The following is a 24,118-nucleotide window of genomic DNA, read 5'->3' on the forward strand; positions in this document are numbered from 1 at the left end:
AAGGACAGCAAGTTAGTTTTTAGCTAGCATTTTTGAAATAACAGGGAAAGTAATCCACTTACAAAAAAAATTATAAAATACTATTAATACCAAAACTACTACTACTTTATTTTTATAGTCCGCCCTTCCCAGTTGGGTCAGGGCTGGTAACAACAGGTATGTACATGTAATAAAGTTACACTGATGTCAATTGATAAGTTACAATTTTCTCATTTTACACTGAAGGAATTCAAACTCAGGTCTGCTTGAACTTTTAACAGGAATGTTTTTTTTTAATTATTAGCCAGGGATATACAACCAAATGCCAGTCAGAAAAAAGTAACCCTTTTCATCTGCTTGTTCCAAATCACCATTTTCTTTTCCTATGAAGGCTATGAGCACAACTTGCACTAATGCTTTGATTTGAAAACGGAACAGGATGGTCAAAGCCCTCTTACTAATGAGCCAGGGTGGTGGTTACAGTGGTGTCAGGGTTTGGATTATGATCTGGAAGACCCAGGTTTGAATCCTTGCTCTACCCTCAAATTTCACAGTGACCATCAGGCAGTCAATACTCTCTCAGTTTAGCCTACCTCACAGGGTTATTGTCAGTATAAAGTGGAGAGAATGATTTAGGCCAGTGGTCCCCAACCCCCGGTCCGGAGACTAGTACCGGTCCGTAGATCAGTTGGTACCAGGCCGCAGCTCCTCCTCCATGGCTGCTGCCTCGGGGGCTGCCCTGTCACTTTGCCGCCAGCTCACCTTTGGTGCTCTCCAGCAGTCACCATGGCTAGGGCTCCCCCTCAGTGTGGCACTGTGCAGCTGCTGCTGGCAGCGCCCCCCAGCAGGCGGTGGGAAGTCAGGGGCGCCAGTGGGAAAGCAAGCGGAGCAGGGGCTCAGGAGGCGGTAACATCCCTCAGCAAAAGACTACCCCCCTCCCGCTGGGCCTCAGTAAAATTGGCAAGCGTTGACCGGTCCCCGGTGATAAAAAGGTTGGAGACCACTGATTTAGACCACTTTGGGTCCTCAGTGCGGGGTGGGGGTAAGGGCAGGGCATAAATCAAATGTTATGCTCTGGCATTTCTGGTTTGGGCAAGCACAAAAACAGATGGCATCAGGGCCATCTTTTTAGACATATCAGGGCCTTGTCAGTCACCAGGTTATGGCTGTTACTGTGCTTCTTACAGAAGTTTTGCAGAACCTAATATGGGGGGAAACATACCTTGTAAATCAGCTGAGAATAGTAGTCTGATACCCCATCGAGTGTAGCACTACCAAAGCTCCCCATGAGGCGGCTTCCACTATTCAGGTGGCCACTGCCGTACGGCAGGAAGTGGGCAAAACTCACGCCAATTATTGGCTCCATTAGAGGCAGCAAAGAGAGTTGCTGTAGGAAAAGAGGAGCCGCTATGAGAAAATCATCACAAACGAGCTGTGAATTTCCACTCAATTGCACTAAGGATGATGGTTATCATTAGAAATTCAAGCTTCCCCACTTATACAGGAGCACTCAAGGAGTCCTGCCTGTACTTCATTTGAGCCCTTGTTAAAACACTTCAGGTATTAAGCCAGTGTCACCTCACACTCTGCCTGCCTCAGCCTCTACCAGTGCTTCTGAACTCCCAGTCAAGGACCGTGGCTCTCCAAGAATTAAGCACTACCTCTGTTTCATAGACTTCTCTTAATAATAAGTGCTAGATTAACAGAGAACAAAAATGGCTTTCATTATGAATATCAAAAGTTCAAAACTTAATTGGTCTTCATAATTTGGAATTTGCAGCTGCTCCTCTAGCCACTGCAGCAATACATGGTGTGGCCATTTCTCTTTTTCCAATGTCTGATCTCACTTCCTTTTTGCTTGTCAAATTCCTTCTCGCCATTAGCTTTCTCTGCCCTGCTGGCTTCCTTTTTTCCTAGGATTCCTGTACCAGGGCTATTTCTTCCCTTGGCACTCTCCAAAAGCACTGATATCCTACCTAACTCTGCTCCATTGAGTTAATTTATCTGGGATCTGCTGATCTGAACCACCCAATTTCAGATACCTGCTAGAAAACCTCTGGAAGTGGGGCCCAGCAAGGCTTTTTGTTTATTTGCTTGGTGTCTCTCAGTCACCAATCCTGTTCCTTTGGAAATGTGGTAGAATTAATCTGTTCGAGAGACACATAGCTGGATATTAATAGCATCAAGGCCATGCTGGTTAATTTACAGACAGTGGCTTCCACACGAGGACAGACACCTCTGTTGCTGGCAGAGCTGCCGATTCAGTGCAGCTTTCCGTGGGCAGGTTTCCCACTCAGTCTCTAGCCCCTCCACAATGGTCATCCCTCCCAACCACTGGGATATTTTAATTCTTTTAATTTCAATGTGTTCTAACAATTCTGTACTAAATGGCTTGTTTTTAAAAAACAAAAAGCCCCTCCCCCGCCAATTGGATGGAGCAGAAATGACAGCTGCATGGACAGAATCAGGGCAAGTGGCTGATATATTGCAGCCACCCAGGCTCAACTTTCCTAAAATGCTGCTGTAAAGCAGGTTTGTGAATGCTCAGAGAAAACCTGGGAGAATCCTTGAAGGTGCGGGAATGTGCTACAATGCTGTAGAGACAGGGAGGGAGGCGGTACGTACAGCTTCTCAAAAGACTGACTCCAGAGCAGATAACCCTGTTAGAAATGGCCCAAGTTAAAGAGGGCTGTGCTCATATTTTTCGATCTGCCTTTAAAAGGAAAGGTGCTGAAAACACAAAATGTAGTGGGAGATGTCACTATCTTATAGTATCTATTAGGAGTAATGCCTTCAATTGGCAGAAAAGTCTCCATGGGATCCAGCCCACTAAGAGACCAAGGCAGAGAACCTCTCATCTATTTTTTAAGCTTATCTCTGATGAGGCGGATCCTTTCCCTGCTCATTGCTCACCTGTTTTAACTGCATAAACGTTTCAGCATTAGGATAAATAGCCTGTTTTTCTTCTTCCTCTTTTTTCCTCTTCTTAGATCGAGGCGCTGTCTTCTCACCCGCCCTCTGAGTTCGCTTGTTTCGCTGTTTTTTCATTTCATGTCCTAAATCTGCCCTTTGAAGCTGGCTGTTGCCGCATCCAAGCGTGTCCTGCAATGGATTTCCTAGCAATTGCTTATAGGAAAAGGAAAACAAAAGGGCATAAGCTATACAAATTTAATATTTCATTGTATATTTTTATTAAAAATTTTGGAACGAGGCATTCTTGCCAAAGCACTTGGATATATCTCCAACAAACCTGCTTTGCTCTCTTTTTATATTGCAGTAGTTGTTTTAGTGAAATAGTTTCTATACACATCGACATTCCAAGTGGGAAGACCATGAAGAGCCAACTCCAACCTCCCTTCCCTCTTCCATACTGCTGTCTCTGTTCACCTTTGCCTCATCCATATTTTGCTCATCTCCAGATTCAATTAACTACAAGGGATCTTTTAAGACTATCTGGAAACTTTTGATTAGCACAGAACGCGACGGCGAGTCTGGTACTTCTACTCGAGAACATAAGTCACCATTCTTAAAAAAGCTTCACTGGCAGATGATTTGTTTCCAATCAGAATAAACGCAAAACTAGTTAGCTTCCTAAGAATCAGTCATGAGTAGAGCAGCTAGCCTCTACTTGTTTAAAAGAGGGGTATGAAGTAAACGTTTTAGGGAACAATAGAAAGACACCAAGTCAGCAGCTTGTTGCATCTTACAACTGGACACAGAATATAGTCCAGATGTAGCTGGTTTGGGGATGCTAGGCACAAAACAGAATTCAAGTTGTGCCAAAGACTGGGGAGTTTTTTTGGGGTGGAGAGGAAGATGAGAAAGAAGAGGAGAAGGAAGAGCTGGGTATTTTATACCCCGCTTCTCACACATTGGCCTTTTAATACCGAATCAACACAATACATTTATATTTATATTGTATAAAGAATGTTCAACACTGTTGAGAGCCTGGATGATAATAAAAACAACGTGCTTACCACACTGCTTTCAGCCAGGCCCTGTTTTTCCACAAATTTGCTCTCCTTGGTGCTCTCTTCGGATGGGAGGCTGCTTTTTGACTTCTGATGGAGAAGAGAGGCAGATTTCTTGTTCTTTAGCAAGTGTTTGAGGAGTTCGTTCCCCGATTCCCCTTTTGCAGCAGGGATGCTGGTGGGCTGGGCCTGGCCCTCGGGGAAAGAGGCAGGCAGTGCTGAAGCTTTATCCTCTTCCACTTTGATGCCACTTGGATTCTCCATCTTAGGCTCAGCTTGACTAGGGCATGGATCAGCTTCTGTCTTTTCCTGTCTAATTTCCTGAATGCTCCCAGAAGCATCTGTCTTGACCTTGTCCGTCTCTAGCTTTACGCTTGATTGCTCAGGCAATTTGTTTTGTGGCAAATTGCTATTGGAGATCTGACCTTTCAGCTCCAAGGAAGGCTGACTCTCCGCAGCATTCGGCGTTGACGAGCCTGGCAGTTCCTCTGCCTCCACCTCCCCTGGATGGCGTGAAAGTTCCCCGGGCGTGCTAACTGTTGGGGTGGAGACAGAATCGGAGACAACGGGCGTTGGAGGTGCTGTTATATCCGAGTGCGGTGTCGACGGGGTATTTACTGATTCAGCATCCTCCTCTTTTTTCTTTTTTCTTGTTCTTTTCTTTTTACCCTTCTCCTCTGGAATGATATCAGAATACAACTGGATGAGAGACTGACTTACCGCAGCACAGTTCGTTCCATGGGGCATGCTGGTGTCCTGACTGCAGGGGGAACCAGGGACAGCTACAGGGGAGGCTGTAGGCAAGCCAGGGGCAAACTGAGGCCTAACTTGGTACTGGCTAAAGCCAGTCCCAGAGACGCTTCCATGGGACTGTTTAACAGGGTGGAAAGTGGGACTTCCATCTGGAACGGGGAGTGGATCGGGTCCAAAAGCAGAAGATCCCACAGGTTGTTGCTCGCTACATAGTAGAAAGCTGGGTGCAGGTGCGCTGTTCAACGGTCCTTGCTGCAAAATGGGTCCCATTTGCTGCTGCTGCTGCGGAGACTGCTGAAGGGGCTGCGGAGGTTGTATGAAGTCACAGGGCAAGTCAGGACTGAAGAATGGTGCTTGGGACAAGGAAGGCCGAGCATTTAATTCCGAGCTCATGGTGCCATGCTGCTCCATCTCCATTCTCTGCTGCAAGGCTCTCTGCCGATCCACCTCCTGCATCAGCTGGATCCGCTGCCTTTCCTGCTGTTCCCTCAAACGCTCCTTTCGTTCCCGCTCCTGGAAGCTTTCGCTGAATGGGTTATTATCATCGAACTCCACACGCGGTGGGGGCCCTGACTGCCCACTTGCACCAGGAGCTGGCGCCGAAGTGGGCGCCACGGGATTCAATGGCAACTGGGTCAGTGGGGGCTGCAGCCTTGGTGCGTTGTGGGGGATGTGTGTTGGGGCGGCGTTCGAAGGCTGCCACCCGGGTAAACTTGGCATCCGAGGTTGGGTGGGTTGCCCAGGCACACCAGCTGTATGCTGCTGATGCTGGAGCTGCTGGGGTACCATCGGGAAGCTTTGCTGACCCATGGCTGGTGGGGATCCTCCTGGGACGATTGGGGGCTGGGAAGGCATGCCAGGCATCATGCCATGAGGGCCTATGCCACACTGCTGCTGCTTTATTCGGTACTCTTCAATGAGCTCCGCATGCTCCTTTTGTTGCTTTCGTATCTGCAATGTAAAATTGTCATTAAGGGATGTTTCACAGGGGCATTATTTCTATTCTTCAAGTTGCACACGTATGAAAAAAATCAATAGGAAAAAGATATTTAGCCAGAGTACTGAAGTCTTTAACCCTTTGCTGAAAAGCTAGAGGACATTAGTTTCTGTGATATGCATACATCCCTGCTGTTTGTAATACATGCAATAATGTCCAAAGTCTTCACAGTGTAGTCTGAATCTTATACCTATGTATTTTGCTTCATTCCCCACCTCTTCTGTCCTTTTTTAAAACCACTGCTGTTATAAGGCAATCTAATTAGCAACAATAGAGCTCACCAGATTTCTGCCCAAGACCTCAACCTTCCCCCTTACCTGTTCCAGCTGCTTTTGGACCATACTCTGCTGCTCCGTAACGTGCTTCAGCTGCTCTGCATCTTCCTCAGGGAATTCTCGGCCAGCTTTTTTCGCAGTACGCTGTTTTGCAGAGAGCGCTTTTTTTGATTTTCTGTGCGCTCCAATTTGGTCTTCAAGGAATTTCTGCTGCATTTGAAGCAGCTGCTGTGTCTCTTGCAGCCATTCTTCATATTGCTTTCTATGTGAATCATCTTGGGAGGACGGGCAGAAATAAAACAATATTTTTAACCATTCTAATTGTACAATAAAATGTTATTTTTCCCAGAGGGGTAGCTCTTCGGTACTAAAGATCTTATACAGACACCTTCCCAAGTAACATTTCTGAAGATTTCCTCCTAGCCTAATTTTTAGAAAACAGATTCCCCCTTTCAAAGGACTCCTATAGCATTAACATGTAATTGCTTTTATAACAGAGCTGAATTTGAAACGAGGGAATGTAGAACATCACTAATGTATGCACTAAATTGCTTGTTTAAGACTGCACCAGTATTCCTCCCCCTTTCTGTAGCTTGATCACAGGTCAGAGCCACCATTTTGAAGCTGACAATTAAAACTACAAAAGCATTTCTTTGCAGCAATAAAAAACTGAATGTACAATAATCTGAATCCTTAAGAGATGTAAGTGGCGGACAACAACAACAGTCTTTAAAAAACCATTAAAACCCCATTAAAAGACTCAAGACTCCCAACATGGCAGAAAAGGATAACCCACTGCTACCCCATTGCCAAGGCGACAGGAAAAAATGGCGCAGGAGCGATGTACACTTCAGATCCCAGAAGGGGGCAACAGATCTACCTCGCTGACCCATAGAATATAATATAACCATACAACATGCATGGAGATGTGCCAGGATCGCACAAAACACAATTAACAGAGATATACTTACTTACAAAACCAGGACCAAAATTTGGAGGGTTTGGCCTAGACATCTGAGGTGTTAGGCTTCCATCCTTAGAAGAAAGAAAAACAATGCTAGAACATGGCAACATAATTCCATTTTACAGCTGTCCTGATAAGGCAAGTGGCAGCCTGCAAAAGGTACTTTGGATTTGGATACACCATTTTCCATGTGACAGGCTGCTGCTGAGGCTGGATTATGGTTTCACACACAGCTGAAACCCCACCTTTCAGAAGCTGCAGCTCCACCCTACCTCAAAACAGATGACCACTGCTATCACAGGCAACACTTGAAGATCTCTAGGAACATTTTCCTAGAGCCAGCATTTTTCTCCCGTTTATGCAAGGAGTACATGAATTAATTGGGCCCATGAATTAATTCACCCGTCACCCCCAACCACTAATCTGCACTGACTCACAGATTACAATTCAATTTAAAAAAATTTAAGCCATTTGACTGCGAAACTTAGAGACATTACATTACCTGTGTAATTGCTTGCGGCACTAGATTCTGGCCTTCACCACTCTGTGTTCCTGGAACCGACTGATTCATAAAGGCAAATCTACCAATAAGTAATAAGAAACCAAGTTTTTGATTCATTGTACAACTTGCATTTCAGGAGTCAAATAAGCAAGACGAGCCTGAGGTGCCCTAGTGTTTCCTAACATTCCCTGCAAATAACTGAGGTTTCCACCAGAAGAAGACTCTTTTTTTCCATCTCTTCTTAAAGCTAATCTTGGGCCTATCTCAAGAGAAGGAGACGACATCATCGTGACCTTTCAGCCTCCATTTTGTTGGCATCAGTCTCTACTCCTTGGCCTGCGACCTCTCTACCTGTTTCACTAAGCTCAGAAAGAAAGGCAGGACGAGGCCAAATTACAAGCTTGATTTGCAGCTATGAACATTTATTTATTTATATTTATTAAAATATTTATATTCCACTTTTCCTCCAGGTTCAAGGCAACTTAAAGGTAAAGGTAAAGGTATCCCCTGTGCAAGCACCGAGTCATGTCTGACCCTTGGGGTGACGCCCTCTAGCGTTTTCATGGCAGACTCAATACGGGGTGGTTTGCCAGTGCCTTCCCCAGTCATTACCGTTTTACCAACCTCGGAAGGATGGAAGGCTGAGTCAACCTTGAGCCGGCTGCTGGGATCGAACTCCCAGCCTCATGGACAAAGCTTTCAGACGGCTGCCTTACCACTCTGCGCCACAAGAGGCTCATATTCAAGGCAGCTTACGATAATGATTAAAAACGTTTTCAAAATCAGAAATGCAAAACCTGAATCTATTTGCCATTAAAAATACCTGCCAGACAACCTCTCCCACCCCCCAAAGCCCCGGCAAACAGGCAGGGATGTAGTGCCTCCCTGAAGATATCCAAGGAGGACTATCTTACCTAATATAGACAGGCCAGAAGAAGTCTGTCTTCAGAAAAACCCAGAGAGAAACGGACCCACAGTCAGGCACTTGCCTAATAAAAGGGCCTCTGGCAACACAACACTGAAACTAAATTCATTTGACTCCTGGAACTGATATTTCTCTCTTCTCTGCCTTGCTCTATATATGGAAAGCTTTCTGACATAGAAGTCCCACCTAGACTGTTTCCGCACTGGGAAGTTCGCTGCCCTGGCGCATATGCGGGAGTGCAAATCCAGGAGCACCGGGCTAAATGTTCCCCTGCGTATGAGCAGGAAGAGGTGGGGCAACCTCCCCTGGCTCAAACTCCAGCCTGCAGCCGAGTGCAAAGCCTCCAATATGGAAACAACCCTAGTCATTCCTTCTTTCCATCCCTAGAACCTTGGCCATTCCTTAGCGTGGAGAAATTCTCAAGGGCCAGGAAAGTCAGTGCTGCTGCCTCCTTCCCTAACTAACCTACAAGCTTCACCCGAAGTCTCCAAACCTCCCTCCCAACCCCAGGAAAATCAATTTCTATTAGTTCCTCTTAATATCAATTGTTTTTGCTTTTCCTCTCCTACCTGTTCATGACCATTGGAGGCATCCCCATATTGTTCTGTGCCATGACTTTATTAATCCCTTTAAGAGCCACCATTTTCGCTTTCATTATAGGATCAGTGATTGCATCGAAATCTACGGGACAGAAGTTTTAAAGAAAAATACTTTACCCATACACAGCTGCCAGCATACAAAACCCAATTTGCACAAATCAACTCACCCATTCAGAACTAAAATGTTTATACAAATGTTACACAGCTGTAACAAAAAGACAAGTCTTCCACAAGTCTTTCAATTTTTCAGACCAGTGGTCCCCAACCCCCGGTCCGTGCACCGGTACCGGTTCGTAGATCAGTCAGTACCGGGGCCACGGCTCCTCCTCATTCTCCTCCCCAGCTGCTGCCTCGGGGGCTGCCCTGCCACTCTGTCGCTGGCTCACCTTTGGTGCTCTCCAGCGGCCACCATGGCTGGGGCTCCCCCTCAGTGTGGCACTGCACAACTGCTGCTGGCAGCACCCCTTCACGAATTTTCTGCGAGGGGTAGAGACCTTTCTCCTGCCCTGCCTAGTCTTCCACTCCTTTTTCGCTCCCCAACTCTCCATAAAAATTGGATTCAGATATTACATTTGATCCAACAGTGGTACTGGCAGACATTTGCTGGTTTCCATGCATATCAAAAAAACACAAAACTACAGCACTCTAAGGAAAAAAACGTACCGATGTTGGGGAAAAATGGCTCTGAACGTTGGCGGATCATGGCCTGCATCTGTCGCTGCTGCTGCTGCTCTTGCCGTTCTTGATCCAAAAGATCCTGCAGCAGAAGCGGCTGCTCCTCTAGCAGAAGAGGCCTCTCGCGACTTTGCTGCTGGCTTAATGTTTGAGGGAGCATCATCTGCTGGGAAGAAGGCATTCCACTGGGGCCAGGACAATTCACAACAGGCACAGTTGGGTTACCAGGATGCCCCGTCTCCAAGTTATGGTTAACCGGCTGGCCAGAGATGAAGCCTGGATTCACTGCTGCCCCTTGAGGGAAATTATGGCTTACCTGGGGAACCATGTTCACATTAGGAGGCAATGTGTTTTCCACAGTCTGGCCAGCAGGCGTCATTAAAGTTTGTGGAACACTTGAAATGGGGTTGGGGTGCGCTGCTGGCAAAGAGTGAGGTGAGGAGTTCAGCGGCCGGGTGTCAGAGCTTTCTGAGCTCTCATTAGCCAGCAAACTTGTAAGAACTGGAGTCGATTCAGAAATACTGCAAGGGCTTGTTATACTCTGAGCAGGCGGTGGAGCAGGGCCCTGACCAGCACCTGGGTTAGCCACAGTGGCTTCCTCATTAGTACTTGCTTTGTCGGGTAGCTCCACATGAGAAAGGACCGTAGCCTTTTTCTCTCCCTCTAGTGACCCTGGTTCGGTGGTAAGTGGAGTGCTTGAGGATGCAGCATTCCCATAACTTTTTTCATTTTCCGGTTTAGTTTCCTCAACTGTATGTGGAGAGAGCACTTCCGTTTTGATCTCAGTGACCTCAACAGGTTTTTTCTGAAGAGTGAACAGATCTGTGGGAACTGCGTCCTTATTATCTGGCGCCTTCTGCTGAGCAGCGTCTGCTTTGCCCTGTATATCATCTATAGGGACACTGAGATCCAGTTCCTCATTGAACACACTTTTCTTGTCACCCACATCAAGTTCTGGATCTGTGTAAGCAATTATGTCAAATTCTCCTGACCTCAGGAGGTCATCAAGATGGCGATCATTAGTTTCAAGATTATCTAGTGTGTCTAGCTCGTCTCCTTTCCCATCCTCTGGGTCTAGATTTAGATTTTCAAGATCTTCGTCAACTAAATCCTTCACCTCCACACCATCGAGGTCTTTGACGTCTAAATCTTTCACAGCGGGATCGTCAGGATCGAGCTTTTCTTCTAATCCATCGGTGTGCTGGGTTGGAATCCGTAAACCCCTTGCTGTCTCAGCAGATGTGGATGCAGGCAAAGGACCTCCTGAAAAAGCATCATTAACTGTTGGGTGGTTCAAAGGGCACATCACTAGCACAGGGTTGGGATTCACTGGACCTTGCTGAGATGGCAGTAAATGTTCCAAGCTTGTTGACACATGTAGTGGGTTGCTTAAGCTCTGAGGGTTATGTCTTGCTGGCTCCAACTGTCTTGGGCCTTGGCAGTCCTGCTGAGGTAAAAACCCTAGACGTTGCTGATGCTGGGGAATCGTGCTTATAGTGGTAGCTGATGAGGAATTGAAAGGAAGCCTTGGTCTGCCTTCAGGTGCTCTGTGACACAGCTCAATAAACGCTTGGCCCATTATATTGTGTTGCTGAACTTGGATACCTTGTGGTGGGAAATGCTGAGACAGTCCAATAGGGTTAGCCATTTGTGGTTTGTTTGATAGTCTAGGCATGTCTATAGACATGGATCTCCTTAGTTGTGGTGGGACTCCAGGACGTTGCATTTGTTGCGGGGGACGTAGGAAACGCTCTTGACATGGTGGAGGACCGTGACCACCTCCAGGAAAACCAAATCTGGAAAAAGCAAACAGAGGCCTCTGATTGACTAGGATGGTCTATTGCAATGCATTTAACGGAATAATAATTCTTGCCTGTTTTGGAAGAATATTGTACTAGACGGACTTTGGATCTGATCCATCGATCAGATCTCTTGTTCATATTTTGGTGAATGTAAATTAGGATCAAAACAGAGTGGATTAATTTACGTAAGTAAGAAAAAGTGAGAGACAGCATTTGGTTGTAGTTAGAGTACTGGATTAGAATCTGGAAGACCCAGGTACAAATTCCTACTCTGCCACTGAAGCTTGGGCCAGCCAACATACTCTCAGCCTAACCTGCCTCACAGAGTTGGTGCCAGGATGAAGAAGATAAATCTTCTAATCTACTTTATGTCCCTGCTGGGGAGAAAAGTAGGGAACAAAGGAGAAATGCTGAAAATAAATAAATAATAAAGCTTATAGCTTTCTTTGAATATACAGTCCCTGAATCGTATACAAAGTTTGTAATAAAAAACATTTTGCAGCCAAATTCAATTTTAAATACCACCCAAAAACATAACCCAATGTATTTGGTCATGCTTTTTGTTTTTGTAGTATTTGTCTACAAAATGGAGTAAGTTTGAAATCAAGGCTCTCTGCTTGACACATGGCAAGGACACTAAGCAAGACCTTTGACTTGGAAGACTTGTGCTCAGAACTGTTCAGAAGCAAAAACTAGTAGTTTACCTGGCAGAATAGTATAATTCTGTGATAAGGAAACTTGACGTTCATGCTGTTCAGTTGGCAGAGTCTAAAATCTTCACCGTTTGAATAATAAAGTGATATATGTCCTATCTCTAATGCTTCAGGTCATGTACAAATACTTGTCCTAACCAGTTTTGTTCAATGGAAATAAAGGATTCAGTTTTAAGGAATCATCAGTTGATCAAAATGGAACTTCTTCCATGGGAAGACAGGTACTTTTGGATCCAACCACACAATTTGGATCCAGTTTTATGACTATGGACTTTGTTTCTTTGAATGCCACTCAGATAATTTTGAACTAAGTTAATTTTTACAGACCTTATGATTGGGTTTCAGGTATCTTTTTTAAAAAATTTCAAAATATTGTCACGTTTCATTAATAACTCAACTGTCAGGGACTCTACTGCAATTTACTGCAACCATCCCTGTTGACAAAACTGAGCTAAAAATGGCAAAAGAATCTTGATTTTTTAAAAACTCATTACTTTAGTAAACATGATGATAGCTCCAGAAGCATACCTCATTCCATGAGGCCTCACTCCCATGCCACCCAGATCTCCTGGAAACTGGGGCCTATTAAACTGTCCATCAACAGCAAACCCAGGGAACCTTAAGCCACCGGGTGGGACCAGGGATGACCTAACATTGCCAGGGTAGGGTGGCGGAGGCCGGTTGAAAACCTGGCTCAGATTCTCTTGCTGCCATTGCTGAACAGGAGCTCCATGAGGCGTCGTGACAGACTGCTGGGGCGCTTTCTCCTGACGTGCTGCATTCTTCTTTTGTTGCTGCTGCTGCAGAATAATTTCACGTAATTTCTGGCGCTGACATGGAACAAAAATAATTGATCTCGTTACCTTTATGTTTGGAATAACTTAAGGGACACATTTCTCCTAAGCACAGTCTCTTAGGATCAGTGGAGACACACTGAAGTGAGGGTCACAGTGAGCGGAGACACACTGAAGTAAGGCCTTCGCTCCATCCTCCACCCCACATCCCCTTGTCTTAGCCACAGGGTCAGGATTCAGTGGCACTAACACTGGTTATGACTAACTAGGTTCCCCCCTTGAATAGCACTTCAACTGGGTAAGAATACTGGTTATGGGACAGGCCTCTTCTTCAACATGGTGCTCTAGGTCAGGCTTTCTCAACGAGGGTTTTGTGAAACCCTGGGGTTTCTTGGGAGCCCTGGAAGGGTTTTCAGAATGGGTGGGAGTTAATTGATTTTTTAATGTATTTTTCAAATTTGGTAAACATTTATCGGATGATATGATCATATATGGTCAGGCCAACCTGCCCCTTCCCAAAATAGCCAATGATGGGCCTGGAGGGGGGTGAGAAAGGGATGGGCGTGTCCTGCAGCTATGCTTCCCAACCTTTTTGTTCACAACTGCACCACTCTGGGGATTTTTTGAAGCCTGAAGAATGTTTCAAGGGTTTCTCAACAGTAAAAAAGTGGAGAAGGGCTGATCTAGGTACTGACTGTGATTAGGGAGATGTGATTAAGAGAGTACATATATGGTCTCATGCCCTTCCCCTCAGATTCTTAGCCAGCTCCTCAGTTACCTAGGCATTCATGCAATACTTCCAGCAAATGACATGATATTGGGGAGAGGACAGTTCACATCAGTGTCTTCCCAAGCTCCAGCATCATTCACTACTGCAGGAACCACAGACTTGCCCATCTACCTGGACGTTTTGTTCCCCCCTCAGGTCATGAACATCAGAAGCTACTCAGTCCTTGTTGCTGAAAATCACACTTTGGGGGCAGCACCTATTGTCCTCACAGAGGATTACCCTGCCCTGTGCTTTCATAACAATCACAAATGCCTCAAAAATAATCTTTCTATGTTTGTTGCAACACAGTCGTTTCTTATTGCAAGCCGCCTCGAAGGCCTGTGGTCAAGCAGGAAAGTAGCATATAAATAAATAAGGGGACTATTAATAGGATTGCATATCTACTACTGCAGAGGAATATACAGTAGTGCATTTCACAGACGTAGCACAGAAATTATATACTGAGAGAGCAGAACTGCAACATTTCTAAAAACAACTGACAGATCCTTTCAACTACTGCACCTTGAAGTTTTCAGGAGGAAGTTATCCAACACACCTGTCTTAATTTCTCTGCATCTACCTGGGACATTGTGCTCTGTGTATTTGCTGCTCCTGTTGTTGGTGCTGGGCCAGGAACTTGAGAGGTTTGGGGAAACACTTGTCCCTGTGAGCTTACGGAAGAGTTTGCAGATGCACTGAAGGTCCCCTCAGATCCAGATCTTGGTTGATCCACGATATCATGGGGAAGCTGAACCGTTCCAAAGGCTTCTGGCTGAGGTCTTGGAGTCACTGGAGGCTGATCATAAGGGTCACATGATGGGGCTGTTGGAGCATGGCTAAACGAATCCGTCACAGCAGATCCCGATGTCCTTGGAGGCTGAGTACACGGATCAGATGGTCTTACAAAAGTCCCAGGTAAAGTCCTATTCTGTGACACCTGTAGATAAGGATCCCGATTTGGCATTGCAGCTGGTCTGTTGTAAGTTTCTGATATTCCAGGCCTCGGAGTTGCTGGTGGCTGAGAATATGGATCATTACTAACTGGTCGTGGTGTACCTGGAGGCTGGACATATGGGTCAGAATGCCTTGGATTAGCTGGAACCTGAGCAAATAAGTCTGCTGCTTGTGCAGGTCTTGGGGTAGGTGGCTGATGCATATAAGGATCAACAGCAGAAGGCCGTGGAGTACCCGGAGGCTGGGCATAAGGGTCCGAGACCGGGCGTGGAGTGCCCGGAGGCTGGGCGTAAGGGTCCGAGACCGGGCGTGGAGTGCCCGGAGGCTGGGCGTAAGGGTCCGAGACCGGGCGTGGAGTGCCCGGAGGCTGGGCGTAAGGGTCCGAGACCGGGCGTGGAGTGCCCGGAGGCTGGGCGTAAGGGTCCGAGACCGGGCGTGGAGTGCCCGGAGGCTGGGCGTAAGGGTCCGAGACCGGGCGTGGAGTACCCGGAGGCTGGGCGTAAGGGTCCGAGACCGGGCGTGGAGTACCTGGGGGCTGGGCGTAAGGGTCTGACACTGGGCGTGGAGTACCCGGGGGCTGGGCGTAAGGGTCTGACACTGGGCGCGGAGTACCTGGAGGCTGAGAGTAGGGGTCTGAGACTGGACGTGGAGTACCCGGAGTTTGGACATAAGGGTTTGAGACTGGGCGTGGAGTACCCGGAGGTTGGGCATAAGGATCTGATACTGGGCGTGGAGTACCTGGAGGCTGGGCATAAGGGTCCTGAGTAGTTCCCCTTAAAATAGTTCCAGACGGAGAGAAAGAATCACTCTGTTTTCGTACTACTCTTTGAGGATGGGCAAAGGAGTCTTTTATTGCTGCGTGGGGAGTCAGAGGGGGCTGACTGTATAAGTCATTAGATGGATTGTGTGAAAAGCTATCCACAGGCCTTGGTGTCAATACAGGCCGTTCATAGGGATCTGCACTCATGCGTCTTGGGGTGGAGGGCATCGAGGCATAAGGATCTTGTGGGGATTGAGGAGGGCGCATTGGAGTTTTAAATGTACCAGGATTTCCCTCAACAACAGAAGCTGGAGTCAATGGTGGCCGTACATATGAATCAACAGGAGACATTCGAGGCCTCTGAAATGCATCTGTTCTAGGAGGTGGCTTCATGAATGGATCATTGCTTGGTGTCGATAAAGGCTTCCCTGGTTCTGCAACTAGAGGTGATCTTGGCAGCCCCAAAGGTTTTGAAAATGGTTCTGTTGCCACTACAGGCCTGGGTGTATCTGGTGGTTTTGCATAAGGATCAATGCTGACTGGAGACAAAGAGCATGAATCTCTGACTGGTGATGGCCTGCTTCCTGTTGATTCCGATACCTGAGCTGGCCTGGATATGGGTGATGGGGGTGGACGGATGTCTGCTGATGTGACAGAGTTTCTCCTGACAAAGTTCTGATTTTGGTTAACAGGTGGTGGCCTGGGCGTTCCCACCATTTTTGCATATGGGTCAACTGGAGAAGGCGGTCTAGTGTTAGAGGAGCTAGGGGGGAATATCTGTGAAGGAGCCTGAGCATGTGCATCTTGGACAGGCATTCTATTTGGTGTCGCGGGTGGAGGAGGGGGTTGTGGTTTTAGGAATACATCAGAAGGGGTGGAAGTTGGGGTACCAGGCAACTGTTTCGTGAATAAGTCTTTGTGGAATGTCTGTTGTGCAGGAGACATATTTCCATTGCCAGTCTGAGGAGTTAAGGGACTCTGCATCCCACTGCTTGGTGTGTCTGAACCTGATTGGTTCAAAAGCTGCTGTGACCCAAGCTGTTGTTGCAGTTGTTGCTGCTCATTTTTTACTTGCTCAAGTTTCTGAGTGGCTTCAATTTTAGCTTGCTGTTTGCTTTTCTGACGCATTTGCTGTTTTAGAGAAGAAAACAAAAAAAGTTGCATTACAACTATGGGGAAATGAAAACAGAGGCAAAGCATTGAACTCAAAAAGTAAGGCCAATGGTCTAATAAAATCTGTAAAATTTAAGCCAACAGCTGGATGAGTAATAACAAAAGGATATCTGAGGATCAGGAGATATAACAACAACTATGCCACCTAACTGAAAATTTATCCAGAATTCCATTATAACCTGCACAAGAAGCTTCCAATATTATAAAGCTCCTGTTTTGAGTTTCAGACTACCTGCAAAAGTCTGCCCATGGTAGATAGGTCTATGAGTTTATAGAGCAAGCAGCCCACAAAAATTTTTTTTTATAAATTTGAATATCATGATGAAATTTTTAATTCATTAGTACAAAAATTACAGAGATAGTTCATAGTATCCACTACACGAGGTTCTACCATTATAATAGTCTACATAAGCCTTTAATAGCTACCAGTGTTGCTACTACAATTGCCTGTGGCTGAAGTACCAGCTTCATTGACAAGCGGATGTTTCATTGGGAGGAGAAAGATTGAGTCTTTTCAGGCATTTGTGGTATGGGGGCTCATGGTTGTGATACGATACAATAACATTTATTGTATATAGCCAAAGGCCATTACAAAGCACAATTAAAACAATATGGTGCAAATACGAATAAAACAATATTTCTCCAATATTGCGTACATAAAATGGTAAAAATGGACTACTGCATTACAATAAGAGGGGGGAAATGGTGTATCAAAGTGGAGGCTCCTGTAAAAATGCTTTGGCTCGGATCTTCCTGGCAGCCAGAGTGAAAAGTGCTATTCTATATGAGATACAGGGGTCAACATCTGATAGCAGATAGGTGACTTTGTCAAAATCAGAAATAGGGTGTGAGTTTGGTAATAACTTGGCAAAGAATTTGCCCCTGGGTTCGGAGCACAGGGGACAAGCCAAAACATAGTGGGGCAGGTCCTCCACAGATGGATTTCTACATATACACAGGCGTTGGGCTGTGGGTATTCGGAGATATCACCCAGAGAGGCTCTTGGTTGTGAATATCAACTCTTTTCCAAAATTGATTTAAACTCCCACATTTTTATTTTACGAAAGTCAGAATTCTCCACAAGAGTTCAGAGACTGGACGGACATGTTGTCCTTACCTCCTCATATTGTTCGCGCTTGTTACACTCACAGCATAGACAATGTGTACCATGAACTGCTATTGCAGCTGTTTGACTGTTTATGCACTGGAGCTTTCATGTCAGGCTGCAGGCTGGAGTTTTAGTCATGGCAGGTTGCCCCACCTCTTGCTGCACCCACATGGGGGAGCATTTGGCCTAGTGCACCTCATCCATCCCCGATTTGTGCCCCTGCACAGGAGCTGGGGCACTGAAGTTCCCAGTGCATAAACGGTCATTCTGAAGCCACAGTAGACAAGTGAGACGAGGAGGGGCAGGAAAAGCAAAGGCAACACACCTGTCTAAACTTCCATTCTTGCTCATGCTCTGATTCCCTCTGCTTTAACGGGTCCTTAAAGAGTTCAGAGTCGATACGAGAGCTCGGGTCCACGCTGTCCTGCTGCTGCTGCCTTTTCATGGAATCATTTGACATCTGCACTTTGTTGATTCGCAGAGCAGCTCTATTATCTCTGGCTTTTTGCTGTAGGATAAGGGAGATCCATACATGTGATTTAATGTTTGGAAGACAAATGCAAAACAACAACAAATGGGGTATAAATGGGGCACATACGAAACAAAGCTAGGAGAGTTGCCAGCACCTGAAATTGCTAATCTCCGTACAGATTAATACAGGGCAGATGCATTTAATGCAATACACACGGAGGACAAAAGTATTAGGAGCAAAAAGCAGGGAAATATACCCTACAATTCCTATGATGTTTGTACAAAGAGAGAACAGAACATGCTGATACAGCAGCTGAAGAGAATTTGGGCCAAATTCCAAATCAAGCTGAGCAGGGTAAGAATTGGAAAGGACAAATTTAAATCAAAAATATGGACACTTTCAATTAATCACTATAAGCAATAATGAGTCTTTAAATTATTTAAAAGTAGCTACAGGCACTTATTTCTGCGGGATAATCTTGATCTCCAGGAAAATCGCACCATCCTCAATGTTTTTCAAAGATTACCACAAGCTAAGCTTCTGGAGATGCAAAAGAGAAATCACAAGGAAGTCTGTGTACCTGGTCTCTACCAAGCTTGAATGGCCTGAGTAGAGACTAACAGAAAAGACCTCCAAGAATTAGTCAAACCCCATGTCTTAAAAATGCCCCGTGAAGAACCAATGTGCTTTTTAAAGCTGCTTTAAAACTTAATTGAAGACTGCTTAAAAGAAGCCACATATGAAACAGCTTTTCTCTATTTTTTTAAAAAAAGTTGCAAGTGTTCTTTACCACATATGGAGCTCTTTCCTGCGAGCTTGCTTTTCTCCACAGTTTAGCAATCTGCTTCACTCTAGTTGCCCAGTCTAAGAGGTTGCAGGAAGAAAAGAGAACGTGTTATTTTGCAGTGATTAGGCATCTCATTAAAGCACAGCTAAACAACCTCTGTTCTTTATGAAATCCCTCAGAGTTATAAAAAAACAACAACTGAATAGTGCCCTGACAGATCTTATTATTTACTTCATTTATATCTCGCCCTGTTGGGGTAGCCAGGTCCCTTCTGGCAACTGGTGGGGGAGGCAATTCACAGGAAGTGACATCATCACAACAGTAACTCCCGGGCAATGCTCTGGTACAGGGGTAGTCAAACTACAGCCTTCCAGATGTCCATGGACTACAATTCCCATGGGAATTGTAGTCCATGGACATCTGGAGGGCTGCAGTTTGACTACCCCTGCTCTGGTATTTGGACAAAAACATTATGATAAAAACTCTATTCTAGACTCTAAAATAGAATTTCCCCCCCAAATACCAAAGCATTGCCCGGAAGCCACTGGTGTGATGATGTCATTTCCTGTGCAACACAAGCAACATAGTCTAGGCCTTCTTCATTTTACTCGTAGGTCCCCCCCACCAGCCAGCTGTTCAGTGTCCATGGGGCAGGGGCTGGCGGAAGGGGGCCCCTGCCTCCAATGGAGGGTCTGGAAACCCCTACACCCGTCCCAGCGGGATCCCAAAATGGCTTACATTTTTCATTCCTCCATTTTATCCTCCTAGCAACACTCTGGGATCATTTAGGCTGAGAGGGCATGCCTAGCTCAAGGACACCAGCAAGCTTCCACAGCAGAGTAGAGGTTAGAATCTGTGTCTCCAAGTGCCTAAGCCAATGCTCTCACTACACCACCACACTGGCTCTTTGTAAAGTTTGCTTAAATCTACAAGTTATGACATACCTGGGAACTCTTCTTTGAGGTTTGGGAAATTTATATTTGTGTACAAAACAGGTGCCACTGTTGCCATTTCACCAAGTGCTTCCTCTTTCTCCCATTTCAGAGTGCTCCTCTGTGCATTAGACATGGTATCACCCTCACCTTCCAGTGGGGCAGCAGATGGGGCCCAAGAACTGGCGGTATCATTCATTACTGCATTAAATGTTGTGTTCTTATCCCTGTGAAAGAGAAATAGGCTTATTTGCATTTAAATTGTTCTAAAGGCTGAATGAGGTGGGGGGAATAGAGATCTCACTAACAACATGCTGCATACAATTAATGTTTTTTGTAAAAAAAGTGTACCTCTGTGTTTTACTCACCTGGTATCTGTATATGACTGTTGTGCTATGGTGGGGAAAGTGCCTAATCCGCCTCCAGGAACCAATGGGGTGTGAGAGAGATGGGGAGCTGGTCCAATCAAACCATTCATAAGTGGAACTCTTGAAAACACATTCTCTCCTTTAAGGGAAAGGTGAAAATCGGAGTGCAAATTTCTAATTTTATCCATACTGAATAGCAGGAAAAGTAATTTTAATTGATGATAATTGCCAGAATTAGTATAGTACTTTGGAGCATCCAAAACATTTTATGTCTTTTACATAACCTTTGGTTTTATATTTTGCAGTACTAGACAAAAAAATATTTGCAGCAACCTTCTTTGGGCACGACAAAGTAATAATCATTCATTCTGTTTTAAAGAGCATGCAAGGAGCATGCATTCTAGGGTATTCTTAACTCTAAATAATGTTGCCTCTCATATTATTATACTATTTTGCATCCAATAACATAAGCTATGTAGTTTCTGAAAGAGACACACAGGAGCTAATTTGATTAAACAATAAAATGATGGAAAGTACATCTGTAAAAACCAAACCCGACTTCTAAAACAATGGACAAATTCCATGGCACAACTACCTGCACTTCTCCATACTGTTAGAGACTGTCCCTTTGTTCCTCAGAGATCCCTATCACATAATTTGCCAGTGATGGCTGCCAAGATATTGGTTGAGCTGATGAGTACAACAGGGATCTACAATTTTTAAGGCTTCAGACTGCTGTTACAGGATTGTACAGCCAGAAGCAAACGCCAAGCCATGCAGTTCAGTTCCCTTCACTAAAGCAAGATCCCCCCACACCTGACAGGTATGAACATATAATCCAGGAGAAAGTTTAACAGGACACATCTAGATGGCACAAGCAAGCAATGTGGAATATGACAGTGGACAATACAAAACTCCACAATGTTTTGAATAGTTCAGCCATGGCACAAGTTCTTGCCCATCTTCAAATGTGGTGAAATCAGACCTAGAGCACGAAAGCAAAACTTATCTGTTGAGCTTCCCTCAAGAGAAAGTTTTCTTAGCACTTTACCTCTTGTTCTCCCCATCTGATATCCTGTCTCTAGGTGTGGCCATCTTTGAAACCTCAATGGGATGGGGAAAACCCAAAATCTAAAGGGGAAAAAAATTTCTTCCTGACCTCAATAGGCCACTTGAGAGACATCAGACTTAAAAGGTACCACAGAATATTCTTCAAGTTGAGTTTTAAAAATTAAAATTGTACAAGGGAGATCTACTATTCTGAAACGCTCTCCTTAGCAATGATGATACTTTTTCTCATGAATTGAATAATTTATTATGAGAAAGCATGTATAGTGCAAGCGGTTATTGCTTACATCATCTAAACTTTATACCAAACAAAATCAGCCTAAGGGGAAGCCATTATACAGTGACTAAGCATTGAATTTAAAATGCCATGCAGATGTAAAGTAATACCATCTTCTATGTTCATTAAAAGGTCCTAAAACTTCAACCAATTTGAAGAAGAAGAAGAAGAGCTGGTTCTTATATGCCGCTTTTCTCTACCCGAAGAAGGCTCAAAATAGCTTACAATCCCTTTCCCCTTCCTCTCCCCACAACACACACCCTGTGAGGTGGGTGAGGCTGAGAGAGCCCTGATATTCCTGCTTAGTCAGAACAGCTCTATCAATGCTGTGGTGAGCCCAAGGTCACCCAGCTGGTTGCATGTGGGAAACTGCGGAATCAAACCTGGCTCGCCAGATTAGAAGTCTGCACTCCTAACCACTACACCACGCTGGCTCCCTTTGCCGAGGAAAATGGTATTTGAAAGCCCACAATGCTTGATGGGAATAATTTTATAGCCTCTCAACTGTCTGTGAGAACTCAAGTTCAGAGGTCTCCCCAGACCCCTTTACATTTAGCGGCCTGATGCTAGCTTCCTTCATTATCTCCATAACATCAGAGCAGCTAAGCAAACCAAAGGGGGCCCAAGGCCCATTCTGCCATCAAAGCATATCAGCTACTCACTTTTTAGACAACTCTCTATGAACATGCCAGTCTCTAACCTGCCTCATTTCCCAAAAGACAGCGTAACATGCATCTGGGTTGTGTCACAGAAGAGACACATTGAGATGGAAAGTTTTATTTGCATAGTTGAACAGCACTATTGACCATTGTTGTTGTTGTTGTTTTAACAAGATAGGACCAGTTTGTCAACTGCCATCCTGATAGATTCAGGTGAGTAGGTGCATTGGTCTGAAGCAGCAGAACGAAGTTTCAGTCCTGTGGCATTTTTAAGGCCAACAAAGCTTTATTTATTTATTTTGCAGCTTTTGGGCTGCCCCCCTCTGGCTTACAAAGCGTGAAAACAGCCTGGTTACAGCTCCTCCACCAGCCCTCCACTGCCCTCCCAGACACCCCCTCCCATGACCAAAGAATCTGGCTTACCCAAAGCTATGTCAATGTTCCTGTTTAAACCTAAAATATTCCTACTACAATCAATTTACAGTTTAACCCATAGTCACTCTGTCCAAGAATTGTTACTCTGATGAGCCAAGGCCTACTGCTGGTGGTGTTCTCCTGTCCAGCCTGCTCAAAGTGATGAGATCCCCAGGTCTGGGACCAGGTGGGGCCCATACAGATGGTAGGAGGTGCAGGCTCTTTGGAACTTTGGAAACTCCATCGGCCTTGGATATCCGCCAGTAGCTTGTTACACTAGGGTGGAGCCGGGATCCAAAAAACCCTGGCTCTGGTTGAGGCCAGGTGCACCTCTTTAGGGCTGGGGATCACCAGCAGGTTGGAATTTGCTGAGTAGATGGCTCTTCAGGGGGTGTATTCAAGATAGAAGCTGTTGTGTGTATGCACACTTCTTGTTGGTCTTAAAGGGGCTACTGGACTCAAACTTTGTTCAACCACCATCCTGTTTTTGAAGGAAAGGCAAAGAAGAAAAATTAAGCACGAACCTTGATTGTGCAAATGTACTAGCTGTGGCGGAGGCGGAGGCGGAGGCGGGGCCTGTGGCAAAGGAGCTGATTGGGTGGTTGCAGGACTGAGTACAGCAGTGAACAGTTCTTCAACATCCTTTCCTTCAAGCTCTGCAAAACATTGCTTGTGAGTACGTGTACACGTCGGCATACTATAAGAACCAAGATACCAGCCGAAGGGCCGTTTCGGTGGTAGGCCTGATTTGCGGACTTCTTCCTCATGGGATGTTCACCGAGCATTTGCCACCTGACAGGCGCCAGGCAAGACTGTCTTGCTTTTTCTTGCTTTGTGCAGCTGAATTATGCTTTTAATCTGTTATGGTTGTTAGCTGTTTTATAATTGTGCACTTGAAAAATTCATCACAGTATGTTTATAATTTCTGTTATTTTTTATTGCTTAATGTTTAATGGAAGTCCTCTGAATATATGCAGCACAGAAAGGCAGCACGGATAATATAAAAACAAACAAAAAGGATACTACAGAGCAAGAAAAACATACCTGGGATCTTGTAGAGTTTACCGAGAATTGCACCTGGATAGAGTAAAAGCAACAAAGATATTAGCTCCCAAAGTCCATTGTACCCAGAGCAGACTGAAACAATTGCATTTCAAGAGAAGCCAGAACAAGCCCATCTAAAAACGCATGCAGATGGCTGTCTCCTAAAATAGCACTTATTTTAAACTAAACAGTGATTTACCATCTGTGACCATCTTGTCCAGTTCGGGGCTGAGGATTCCATCTAGTTGTTCTTCGCTCAGCGGCCTTGCAGTCTGACTGACACATTGTGAAGGCAAAGAGGAGGGATCGTCGGAGATGTGTCCAATATCTAGTCCAGCTGGGGGGGGGGGGGGAGTAAGGAAGAATACTCTCAGTCAAACTAGG

At 45.3% G+C, this 24,118-nt stretch overlaps 1 protein-coding gene across 10 annotated transcripts in view; it reads right to left on the reverse strand.

The window, feature by feature from the left end:
• Window positions 1–24,118, reverse strand: part of KMT2C (lysine methyltransferase 2C) — a 146,806-nt gene that overhangs the window by 14,986 nt on the left and 107,702 nt on the right. For 7 of the 10 annotated variants that reach the window (XM_077302806.1, XM_077302813.1, XM_077302807.1 and 4 more), the window contains 17 exons: window positions 23,934–24,071; window positions 23,735–23,767; window positions 23,215–23,346; window positions 20,273–20,411; window positions 19,917–20,131; window positions 18,976–19,049; window positions 18,039–18,221; window positions 14,275–16,563; window positions 12,684–12,985; window positions 9,629–11,436; window positions 8,936–9,047; window positions 7,442–7,520; window positions 6,947–7,010; window positions 6,018–6,250; window positions 3,957–5,654; window positions 2,893–3,105; window positions 1,202–1,366 (listed from right to left, as the gene is read on the reverse strand). In XM_077302806.1, coding sequence (XP_077158921.1) covers window positions 1,202–1,366; window positions 2,893–3,105; window positions 3,957–5,654; window positions 6,018–6,250; window positions 6,947–7,010; window positions 7,442–7,520; window positions 8,936–9,047; window positions 9,629–11,436; window positions 12,684–12,985; window positions 14,275–16,563; window positions 18,039–18,221; window positions 18,976–19,049; window positions 19,917–20,131; window positions 20,273–20,411; window positions 23,215–23,346; window positions 23,735–23,767; window positions 23,934–24,071 — 7,877 coding nt within the window. The remainder of the gene's footprint in view (window positions 1–1,201; window positions 1,367–2,892; window positions 3,106–3,956; window positions 5,655–6,017; window positions 6,251–6,946; window positions 7,011–7,441; window positions 7,521–8,935; window positions 9,048–9,628; window positions 11,437–12,683; window positions 12,986–14,274; window positions 16,564–18,038; window positions 18,222–18,975; window positions 19,050–19,916; window positions 20,132–20,272; window positions 20,412–23,214; window positions 23,347–23,734; window positions 23,768–23,933; window positions 24,072–24,118) is intronic. The other 3 variants (XM_077302814.1, XM_077302812.1, XM_077302809.1) reach the window with 3 other exon arrangements.

This window comes from Paroedura picta, chromosome 11 (genome assembly GCF_049243985.1).
Source record: "Paroedura picta isolate Pp20150507F chromosome 11, Ppicta_v3.0, whole genome shotgun sequence".
NCBI lineage: Eukaryota > Metazoa > Chordata > Lepidosauria > Squamata > Gekkonidae > Paroedura > Paroedura picta.